Source organism: Humulus lupulus, chromosome 7, assembly GCF_963169125.1.
Source record: "Humulus lupulus chromosome 7, drHumLupu1.1, whole genome shotgun sequence".
NCBI classification, from domain to species: Eukaryota; Viridiplantae; Streptophyta; class Magnoliopsida; order Rosales; family Cannabaceae; genus Humulus; species Humulus lupulus.
In genome coordinates, this window is record NC_084799.1 from 83206143 (window position 1) to 83218453 (window position 12311).

The following is a 12311-nucleotide window of genomic DNA, read 5'->3' on the forward strand; positions in this document are numbered from 1 at the left end:
GCGTCAGGGGGAGGCCTGTGTTGGTCAGTGGGTCCCCGTGCATTATTATGCTGTGGGGGTCCTCTAACCACAGAGCCTGAATCGTCGTGCCTTCTGTTAGCAGAAGAATGTTGCCTCCTGCTCGGTGGATTTGGCTCATTGGCCACTGGGCGTTTAGGGCTTCAAGGAGGCTGCCCGGCCCTATTCTGCCTCTGGCGCTGGGGATTGCTTCGACCAGCTTGAGAAGGTGGCTGCTGCTCAGGATCCTGAATTGGGATGTCTTGTTGAGAAGCAGGCGGTTGCTCCGGCCTTTGAGGGCTTGCTGGCTGAAGCTGAGGACTTGGATTTGGGCCCGTTGTGGTGGTGCATTTGGTGGCTGATCCGGTTGAGAAGCCGGCGCGACTTGTCCCCTAGCCAATTGAATGGCTGCTTCTAAAGCGGTTGTGGCATCTCTCTGCTGGTGGTCCATGTCTGCCTGCAGCTCATTCAGCTCCTGACGCTAATGCTCGATTTCCCTCTGTTGTTGCGCCAAGGTCTCCGCCGCATTCTCTTGATTGGCCCTCAGATTGGCTAACTCATCCTACAATACACTTAGTGTTGTCCTCAACATTTCAGAGTCCATTTCTTCTTCCTCAAAATCCAAGTGTGGCTCATTTTCAGCCACATTTGGAGGAGGAGGCTGAGCGGATGCAGCGCCAGAAGTCTGTCTAGCTCTCTTGGATGTCTTCGCCATTTGATCTTCTTAAAATCTCTCAGTGAAAGCACCAAAATGTTGACCCTTGATTTGGCCAACGACACGGAGTCAAAATAACGATAGGAAATGAGATGAAAACAAGAAGAGAATCAAATTTAAAGCAAATAACACAAACAATTTATAGTGGTTCGACCCCAATTGGATGGTAATGACCTACATCCACTTAGTGTTCTTATTGATATTGAATCCCAATATTGTGATCAATGATCTAGGGTTCACGAGTTTCACAAGTCTTGAGAGGATTACAATCTCGGTGGATAATCACACTATACTTTTTTCTCTGAATACAAAGAACAAAAGTTCAAAAGTCCAAAAGTCCCTTCCTTGAGCCCTCTTCTTCTTATTTATAGGCTCAAAGGGGGTTACATGGGCCAATGGGCCTTAATTACCATTAAGATCGGCATATCAAGGTAATAAAAGGAAACATAATAAATGTAATTATTATAAGATTGCTTATCCCAAAGGAAGTAAATGAAAGTATTCGACCAGACTGGTTGCACCTAATCAAGAGACTTGACGAATCAATAATTATCTGGTCGATGGTCGAACATGATCTCTTCACTCGAAACCGCCACGTGCCAACCACGTGTAAGAAAATATTGCCATGTCATCGGGAGCCATTTTTGGGTAAACAATAACTTAGTGAAATTTTTTAATATGCCAACATAAGTTACTATCCCAAATATATGACAATTTCAATTTTTTGGACAAAAATACCCCTAACATTCAAACACTCATTTGCTCTCTCAGTCTGAACTCTCTCTCTCTCTCACATTCTAATCTTGTAGATCTCAAAAAAATACCAAAATTAAAAAAAAAAAAATCATCTGAAATGGACATTTAAGTGAAACAATATGAACCTCCAAAGTTTTCGTCAAATTTCAATGCAGAACATCGAAATTGCATCGTTCTGGCCAAAAATTAAGTTTTCATGATTGTATCGCAAAAACATCGAAACAACATCGATTTTGCATCGAAAAAGCATCATTTTGGCAAAAAAAAAAATAACAATTCATGATTGCTTCGCAAAATTATCGAAACACCATTGATTTTGCATCGAAATAGCATCATTTTGGCCAAAAATCAAGTTTCCTGATTGCATCGCAAGAGCCTATAAATTGCATCGATTTTGCATCAAAAAAGCATTGTTTTGGCCAAAAGCCAAGTTTTCATGATTGCATCGCAAGAGCATCGAAACACCATCGATGGTTTTTTGATGCAAAGTTGATGCAAAATCGATGGTGTTTCGATGTTCTTGCGATGCAATCATGAAACTTGATTTTTGACCAAAACAATGCTTTTTCGATGCAATTTTGATGCAAAATCGATGATGTTTCATGCTCTTGCGATGTAATCATGAAACTTGATTTTTGGCCAAAATAATGTTTTTTCGATGCAATTCCGATGCAATCATATAACTTGATTTTTGGCCAAAACGATGCTATTTTGATGCAAAATCGATAGTGTTTCGATAATTTTGCAATGCAATCATGAAAAGTTTTTTTTTGCCAAAACGATACTTTTTCGATGCAAAATCGATAGTGTTTCGATGCTTTTGCGATAAAATATAGAGTCCTTATATCCTTGTGGTTAGTGGAGAACAACCATCAACTAAGATTTGTCATAGCTCTTTATTAAAAATGATTTACTCCAGACAACTTATCTCCGTCCTATTTGCCATTATTCAATAACATGCAACATAGAATCTTCCTTAAAATCACTACCGATTCTTGAACAGAAAGAGGTATGCTTGCAAAGACCTATGCAATCATGAAAACTTGATTTTTGGCCCAAACGATGCTTTTTCGATGCAATTTCAATGCTTTGCACTGAAATTTGATAAAAATTTTAGAGGTTCATATTTTTTTCACTCAAATATCCGCTTTAGATTTTTTTTTTAATTTTGATATTTTTTCGAGATCAACAAGATTAGAATGAGAGAGCAAGTGAGAGAGTGAGAGACATTAGAGAGAGAGTTCAGACTTAGAGAAAAAATGAGTATTTGAGTGTTATAAATATTTTTGTCTAAAAATTGAAATTCTCATATATTTAGGATAATAACTTATATTAGCATATTAAAAATTTTTACTAAGTTATCATGCATATAATACGAAATTTTCCTATTAATATTAATTGTAATAAAATAAAATAAAATAAATATATATTTTATTAAAATAATGTAAATCATTAATTTTGATCAATTTTATAAAAGAATTTTTTTTTATTAGATTGGTCCACGTCATCATAGTTTTAAGTCCACACGATAAGTTTGGGGTTCCCACCCAATCACATAATCCTATGGATTATAATGGAATAGTCCGCCCCGACGGCGGCCTCTGTTTTTCTTCCACCACCATCATCACAAGGATAAGCTTATATAAAAACCTTACCACTTCCCCACCTCCGTCTCCGCCTCTCTTAAACCCACTCCCAAATTTTTATCATTTGGGATTTTTTTTCTTCTTTTTTAACTTTTCAATTGAAAAGCCCTAGTTTTGTTTTATTTAGCAATTTGTGTTTATGGAAGGAAGTGTTTTGTGATGAGCTCTGAAGCGGTAGGGGAAAGGAAGGAAACCCAGAAAGTGAGGAGGAAACAGCGTCAGCCTAGTTTTCATTCGGAGGCTGCATGAGTAGGTTTAGGTTAGAATCTCGCGGGTCCTTAAATTTTGGGAGCTTCAACTTGAAGCAGAATCGACAATGGTCATGGCTACAATCGCTGGTGGTTGTACGGTTACTCTTTCACACTTGCTCTCTTCTAGTTCATTCGCTTTCTCGCCGCGGAAAGCTTCCGTTTTTCCAATGCAGGGGGGTTCCTCTCGATTACGCTATCGCCTCACTACTCGCCGATGGTTGAGTTCCCGTTACTTATCATCTGCTTCTAATGGGTACTGTTTTTTGGTTTTCATTATGATTCTGTGCAATGTAGAACTCGGAATTTTGGATTCTTTGGAGGTGTTTTGCTAATATTAAGTTGTTTTGTATGGCTGAAATTTTTTCTAGAAAAAAAAAGAGAAATAGCTTCCATTGTCTTATCTTTTATATTGGGAATTCAATTGTCAAGTTATTCATAAAGTGAATACATTGATATAATTCTGTTGAGTGTAAGGTGATTTTACAACTTATTCTGTTTTCCTTTGTCCAATGCTTGAATTTTTTTCATTGCCTGTATTGTACTTTGCTCTCTCCGAAACCACATGGAGGAAACCAGAGTGTGTGAATCTGGATTTTTCATCGTCTTTGGGACCTCACTTGATTTTGGTTTGTGCAATTATCTTGGAACTTATGAATGATTATCAAACTTGAACTAGGTTTTGTGCAATAAACTGCAGACTTATGGTTGACTACCTCGAAGAGAAAATATGCTCATTTATGTAGTACCAATATTTGCATGATTGGTTAGGTTCAAATAAACTTTGTCGTACTCTGTTTTACTCATGGGGTAGTATTAAATTTTGCTATTCTCCCGTTTCCTGGGCTGCAGAGTTGATGGTTTCATCTCAAAGTGTTCATTGACCAACACCGATACACAGTGCAATCATGTTGCTACCGAAGAGGAAACTGCAGAAGAATTGTCAGCTGTTGAACCTGATTGTTCAGTTCCAATCATTAATCTCAATTCTGAAATCCTTGACGCTGAGCCTCTGAGTTTACTGACGGAAGACACTTATGTGGATTGTCTACTGACGACACTGCCTGTGCATTTTCTGCTTGTCCATTAACCTTTTCCTCTCATATGGTTTAGCATTGTCATTATGTTACTCATGCTTTCTGTTTACTTCCCAGGTTTTATCAGAGGAGGAACAGCATGCCCTTGCTGCCACTCCAGCCCATCCGATGGGGTTATATGGTAAAGAGTTTCAACTAAAAAGCCCAACTGAAGCTTGTCATGAATGAGTTTAAAATAATTTCATTGCATTCTGTAACAATAGCCGCGTACCTTTTTTCAAGTCAGTTGTTTGAGTTTTATTTTATGCTAATTTTATAGGCTCTTTATATCAATAAACTAGATTATGACAATAAATTTTTACATTTGGAGTCATTTTTGACTGAGAGAGGTGTATTTTTCAGCTTTATATGCTAGCTGTTTGTCTGGAAATTTGGTGGAACAACTTTGGAATTTTGCTTGGCCTTCTGCTATTGCAATGATACATCCAAGCCTTCTGCCGGTGGCAGTCATGGGTTTCTTCACTAAGGTCTGCTATTTATAATAATGTGAAATTGGTCATATAAGAAAGGGGGAAGGAGAATATACTTACAGGTTTTCTCCATGTTTTAACAGCTTGCAATAATCATTGGAGGTCCATTAGTTGGAAAGTTTCTGGATTATTTTCCTAGAGTACCTGCATATAATTGTTTGAATGTTGTCCAGGTAACTTGTTCAATTAAGCTTAGCTTCATGTTATACGATTTATCACTGTTCTCCTACTAGGCTAACACCGTTGTCCCTGTCAGGCAGCTGCTCAGTTGTTATCTGCAACAATGATTATTTATGCTCATTCTGTCCCTTTTTCTTCTGGATCATCTCTGCTTCACCAGCCTTGGTTTGTTGCGCTCATACTAGCTGGGGCTGTGGAGAGGTTATCTGGAGTAGCTTTGGGGGTTGCAATGGAACGTGATTGGGTTGTGCAGGTAGTGCCACTGAGCCATCCTTATTTCATTAAAATATAATATTTATTTGTTTATTCCATTACAATATATGCACATTGTACACATTTTGTTCTCTTGCAAAATGAGTTGCCTTTAACTAGAGCTCTTATGTGGACAGCTAGCTGGAGTCAATAGACCTATTGCGCTTGCACAAGCAAATGCAATTCTTAGTCGAATTGATCTTCTCTGTGAGGTATGGCTGTTTTTCTCTTTAGATATAGATGTTTAGATTTGCTTAAATATTGATAGCTAATTTATATTTCTCTTCATAAACCTGCAGTTTGCATGCATTTTTCAATGAAGTAAGAGATTATAATTCCTAGGTTTGCAGTCACCTAAAATCGAAGCATTCTTAACTGATATAACTGTTCTACAGGAATACTTCTTTTATGAAAATTGTTTCATAGGCATATTCAGTTCATGGACTTACACAGGTTATTTCTTATTGCAGATAGCTGGAGCATCATTGTTTGGCATTCTTCTTTCTAAGTATGATCCTGTAACCTGCTTAAAATTTGCTGCTGGTTTAATGGTTTGGTCATTACCATTTACGGTAATTGATGCCCTGGTCACTCTCTTTTTTTATTTTTTATTGTGTGTGGGAGGTCTCTTCTTTCTGTCTGTCTTTTTTCTTTTATTCTTCTGCAGTTGGAAAATGAGTGTTAATTTTCATTTTAACGATAAAATTATAATTCACAGATAATCCTCACATGGCTATCAAACAAGCTCTCTGCTGGGGTTCTTGACCGCCCTAAATGTTCACAAACTTGTTCCAGAACATTCACTGATGCAGCTGATTCTAATGCTGAGAGTGTTGGTAAACTTTTGGAGTTATCTCTCTCTGTATTGATATATATATATATATATATATATAAATAAATGAAGTCTCCGAACTATGACTAGTATATGATCGTGCTCTAGAATGATTCACGATGTTAAAAATTCTATCCGAACTACTGAAATATGAGACTTCGGTTAGATTTCCTCCTGGGTGGCTAACATATTAATGATGTGGCATTTTGTATGTAGTACCATGTGTAGAATAATTAGTAATTTTTTCTTGAACTTTGACCACTACCAAATTTTTCCATTTTTATTAAAACTAATTTTTTTTTAAAGAAAATCTATTTTTTTTCTTAAAAATAATAATTAAATCCTTAAAAATATAAAAAATCATTTTAAAAGATTAAGAAAATAAACAATACTAGAAGTTTCAAATTAATTAAAAAAAAATTCAAATATTCAAAAATAAAAAATAACAAATTTAATTAATAACAAATAATTTCTTTTACTTTTTAAAAAAAATATAAAATAAAAATTAAAAATAAATCCTAAAACAAAGAATTTTCCCCCTTCGTCCTCCTTTTAAATTAAAAAATCTTTTATTTGTCTAAGTCCTTCGTCCTTCTTTTAAATCAAAATTTTTTTCTTTGTTTTAATATTTATTTTAAATTTTCATTATAAAATAGATCTATTTATATTGTAAAAGAAAAGGAAAAAATAAGAGTTATTTGTCATTAATTAGATTTTTTATTTTTTAAAGATTTAATTAATAATTTTAAGAAAAAAATAGATTTTTTGTAATAATAATGGCAGTATTTAGTAGTGCTCAAAGTTTGGAGGGCAAAATTACTAATTATTCTACACATGGCACTACCACATTAACATTAACATGCAAAATGTCACATCATCAATCTATTAGCCACCTAAAACGAAATCTAATAGAAGTCTCATATTCTAGTAACGTGTATAGTTTGAGAGGAATTTTTAATATCGCGAACCATTCGGGGTACGGTCATAGAGAGGTCATAGTTCGGGGGGAAAATGCTATTTATTCTAAATAAATATATTTTTATCTGAGGGTATTATTTGTTATTAACTGAATTCCTGGTTCTCAGTGGATAAAGGAGTGGAAGCTATCAAGCTGGGGTGGAAGGAATACATGCAGCAGCCTGTTCTTCCTGCAAGTCTAGCATATGTTCTCCTTTATTTCAATATTGTTCTCACTCCAGGAAGCATGATGACAGCATTTTTAACGCAGCATGGTATTTTTCTCTTTTCCCACTAAATGCAACTATTTTGGGTGGCCTTGATTCTTCATATATCAGGCCCCAGCTTGTTTAGGAAATGCTACGTTGGGTTATATTAAGATTACATCAACTTTCTATACGAGCAATATAATATAGCATACATTGAGGAGCTTCAGACCATCAGTCGGCAGTAGCTGCTAGGAATTTTTTATAAAACTGGAGATGTCCTCTGTACATTTATCTGTTATGTGCGAGTACTTCTGCATATGATTTCAAATTACAAATTGGATTTTATAGATTAATGTTGTTTTCTGCATCTGAGACGACCTCTTATGATCTGTGGTTTTTAAGTTACTGTAACACATGCTGTCTTTACCCTTCGGCTCAGATAAGGGGGTTTAAATGCCCCTTCTCTTTCCTAAATACTTCCTTCTTGAACTCACATCAATAAATATATTGTACAACAATCCTGTCTTGAACTTTAGCTTTCTATTTGTACATATGTATCTTTTGAACTTAGTTTTAACTGAATTTGTATTCTTGAACAGGTCTAAATCCATCCATCATAGGGAGCTTTAGTGGACTATGTGCGGTTATGGGTGTTGCAGCTACATTTGTGTCTGCAATCCTGATCAAGCGACTTGGCATTTTAAAGGTTCTCTGCTCTTTCTTCTTTCTACTTTACTATGGTTTGGAATTGTAAATTGAGTTTTCATAAAGTTATCTTTGCTGCCAGGCTGGAGCACTTGGATTGATATTTCAAGCTTCACTTCTCACCATAGCAGTTGCTGTATATTGGAGTGGATCTCTTTCTCAGCATAGCCCTCTGCTCTTCTTCTTGTGCATGATTGTAAGAATATTTTTGCCTTGTTTTTGGTAACCCAATAATTGATAAAGTTTTCACTAATATATACTCCACACATGAATGTAAAGTTTCGTACAGTAGAGACCATCATGCTAGTAACTCGTTGGCTTCTAGGACATGCATTACATTGGATTAATATATAGTTTAAATATGTTAAAATGAGGTATAACTTCAACTATTATTGTGTAAACTTGTAACAGACGTTTACTTTCTAGTAATATCACTGCGTTACTTTTCAGTTGCAAATTGTATTGGCATATGCTTTACTAAAAGGGTACTTGTAGTTGTGAAAGGACTTCCTCTGGTGGAAACTTTGAAATTATCCGTTTGTACGTTTCTGTGATTACAGAAATTACCATTCCTCCAAAGTGAAAACAGCTTAATTAGATTAACTCATATTGTGTTTTCCCTTTCTATTATTTTGTCAAATAGTTCTTGCTGTACGTTGCACATTGGTATAAAGCTTTTTGTCAGAATTTTTTTGGTGCTTTTACGTAAAGCCGTTCCATTTTTTTTGCTTTAGGTATTGTCAAGAGTGGGGCACAAGTCATATGATGTGGTTGCTGCACAGATTCTACAAACTGGCATACCATCTTCGAAAGCCAATCTTATTGGGACAACAGAGGTTGCTGTTGCTAGTTTGGCAGAGTCTACAATGTTGGGGGTTGCAATTATTGCCAATGATGTCTCACATTTCAGATATCTAGCAATGCTGTCACTTCTATCGGTTGTGGGGTCAGCTTTTATGTACTGCAGATGGATGTATAATCCAACAGAAGAACAAAGGAGTCTTTTCTCATTTGATCCTTTGTTTTAACCATTGATGTAAGTGGACTTATTATTTCATTTCATTACACTACATCGCATGTGGGTATACACTATATTACATGTGGGTATTTTTTTTTTTATTAGCATATGATTAGAACATGCCTAACTTGTAATCCTGTATCAACTGCAGTTTTTGGTCGTTGTTGGATAGATATTACATATACTAGAGCTTTCTATACCTTTTAAAGGGCCACCCCCTCATAAGGTATACTTTCTTTCAACATCCCTCGATGCATTCATTATTTTGTTTAGGGTAGATATGGCTGTAAATTTTGTAACACGCTACACAATCCTCATATAGGCCTACATGTACAAACATTTTAGAACATTTGTAAAGCGTAAATTAATTCAAAATCTCATTTGTTCAGCAAAACCAAGCTTTCGTTGTACTTACCTGCACCTTTCTTCAACTGAAATTTTTGTCATTCATTTCTCTCCTGGGGTTGTCTCATTAAAAAAATATTGAGTAAAAAGGAAATATGAAAATAATATTTCTCATGAAAAAGGAACTACAGATTACGGCATCTCAATTTTTTGATGCATTGAACAAAATTGAGGTCTTGCTTTGCTAGGAATGGAAATTTTATTCTGTTGAAATCTATGGGCATCTAAGTACTTGGTGATGAAAGAAAATGATTTGGCGCGATTTTAATTTTAAAAAGTAAAGGGGTTTGCATGATAATTTTCAAAGCTCGAAATTCTAAATATTAAGTTTGATTTAAAACACAAAAGAACAAAAGAACGATTTCTTTCAAACCCCAATAAGAAGAAGCCATAATAGTTAATGTTTTGGTTGGAAAATGATATTTTGTTTTGTTTTGACAAGACCATTACTCATTGATTTGAATATTTAAGTACACAAGTCATAATATATGGTATTTTTTTTAATCATGTAACCTCGTTTTCCATTTGCAGTGCATGTCCAAATCTTCATGTCTTCAAAAGTGAGATATAGTCAAAGGGGAAAAGAGAAAATTTGATTTCTCCATATTGTTATGCTGTCCAAATCTCTCCTAAAATTATAATTGATTTTCATGTTGTTCATGATCTACTTTGACTTGGGCTTTGCCAACATAAGGTCTCCAGAAATGAGATATAGCCATGAAAAACATGATAAATCAACAAATTCATATAGGGTGATTGTTACGCCCTGGTTAGCCAAGACCGTTACACTGTGTGTTTTAAATAATATTTAACTCACTAAACGAGACATTAGGCCATAAACGTGCATCTAAAAGTAATTACTGGTCCAGGGTTAAAAATTTCGGTTAAAATGAATGGATGTTTCATTAAAAACATTAAACTGCACATGGGATCCTATAATAATGTTTATAGTTCCAAAATGGTCATTACAACTCAAAAGTTACAACTCGCCGACCTAAGTGGCAAAAATACGGTTTAACTCTAGTTCCTCTGAGAAACCTTGGCCGTGGTGGTCAAGCGGCCGCATATGTATACATCGTCACCTAAGCTCTCCAACTCATGGCTGGTCCAGCTTTCCTTTCCCTTTACCTGCACCATGTAGCACCCGTGAGCCAAGACTCAACAAGAAAACTTAAACACGCTCATAAGCAGTGAATAATATATTTCACATCATAATAACACATGCCCAGTAGCAATAACCCTACTCATGCATGCATATGAGATCAAATGCCCTGAATAAATGATTAACCAAATTATACCGGGGCCCATTGCCCAAGTACCTGACTAATAAGTCACTTTGGGGCTCAGCACCCTAGGATTTGGGACTAATAAGTCACTCTGGGGCCCATTGCCCTATTCTCTATATAACCAGTCTTAGAGCTGGCCTAGCGTACCTGTCGCTTTAGTTTTCTACGACCATTGGGTCGAACAAACATGTAATGCGCTCCTAATTAGATCTAATCATATCGATCAGCGCTCGACGCGCTATTGCCGCCCTTGACTCATAAGTCAATGCTTTATGATAAAGTCATTTTTGTATTAATATTTGATAAGTTTTCTATGCTTGGATGGTGTTATGATAACATTTTTTTAGTAGTTTTAACTTAGTTTTGTGACTCTGCAACGTATTTTCTACATTGCATTTTACGATGATAAATGTAACATTTTAATGGCAAGTGTAGTTTATGAATCATAGGTTGAAAAAGACTTGTTGAGATGAGGTTAAAATGAAGTTTTAGGAGCATTCCAGGCTTTCGGGATTGAAATGTTGAAGTGGCGGCAGCGTACAAGTTATCTAAAGTCGAGAATTGAAGATAGGTCGCGGCCCATAAAATTCAGGTCGCGACACTTTAATTGGAATTAACCTTTTAGATTTTATGTTCCAGACGGGTCGCTGCCTGTTGTGTAGAAAAGTGAAGTTGGGCCGCTGCCCAGTTTTTTCAGGCCGCGGCTTGCGTGACCAGTTTTGCCTATATTTTGTTTTAGGCCGCGACACACATTTTTCAAGCCGCGGCCTACGACACTGTTTTCAGATTTTTAATTACATTTTAAATATAATTTAAAGGAGACTATAAAAGATTTACTAGGATTAATTTGATATTAAGTTTTTATTACAGTTTAGTAGAGAAAAAAACTCAGAAAAAGCTGGAAAGAAGACTACAACACTATTGTTCATTAATCTAGTTTCTTTTATTCCCTTAATCTCTTTAATCTTAATTATAATTATGTTTGTCATTATGATTGCTATTATGGAGTAGGTTCTTTTTAGGTTAAGGGTTAATTCAAAACCCAACACATGAATTCTTGATTGTTGATAATGAATATTATTTTTTAATTTCTCTCAATATTAAATTGTTTCTATTTTTCCAATTGAATGTTATGAATTTTGTGATTTCTTGTTAGGTGGCCAACTAATTAAGGTTTTACATTGTTCAATTGTCATCTTAGAATTACTACTCACCTAATAGTTTAGAATTCTAAGTGTATGTGATAAATTGCAATTGATAGTAATGTCAAAAGAATTGTTGATTGTGATGAAAAATAGAACCTATGTTAAATGAATTATATGCTTAATTAATTTATTGCTTAGATTAACTGGTCTCCATAGGACTTAATGATTTACCTAAGTTAAATAGATTGTATGCTTCATAGATTTATTACTTAGCTAAAAGAGTTAATTATTGAGTGTTTCGCCTTGAATACTTTTAATAGGGAGACTGGGATAATTGTCTGCTTCAGCGTTATCTACGGGGTTAATAGTTTAATTGAGAAATTTGAATAATAC

At 35.3% G+C, this 12311-nt stretch overlaps 1 protein-coding gene across 2 annotated transcripts; it reads left to right on the top strand.

Annotated features, from left to right (window-relative positions):
• Nucleotides 1-3044: 3044 nt before the first annotated feature.
• LOC133788383 (solute carrier family 40 member 3, chloroplastic) lies at nucleotides 3045-10273 on the top strand. Of its 2 annotated transcripts, XR_009873204.1 has the most exons (15): nucleotides 3045-3618; nucleotides 4215-4428; nucleotides 4517-4580; nucleotides 4802-4926; nucleotides 5013-5102; nucleotides 5186-5362; nucleotides 5499-5573; nucleotides 5832-5933; nucleotides 6080-6197; nucleotides 7279-7425; nucleotides 7959-8065; nucleotides 8147-8260; nucleotides 8799-9100; nucleotides 9234-9308; nucleotides 10019-10273. XR_009873204.1 is itself a non-coding variant. In XM_062225849.1 (14 exons), the coding sequence occupies exons 1-13, from the start codon at nucleotides 3431-3433 to the stop codon at nucleotides 9090-9092; spliced, it is 1815 nt and encodes a 604-aa protein (XP_062081833.1). In that variant the 5' UTR covers nucleotides 3046-3430; the 3' UTR covers nucleotides 9093-9100; nucleotides 9234-9476. The 2 variants fall into 2 exon arrangements, 1 of the variants encoding a protein (XP_062081833.1); XM_062225849.1 differs by lacking the exon at nucleotides 10019-10273 and having other exon boundaries at nucleotides 3046-3618; nucleotides 9234-9476.
• Nucleotides 10274-12311: the final 2038 nt, after the last annotated feature.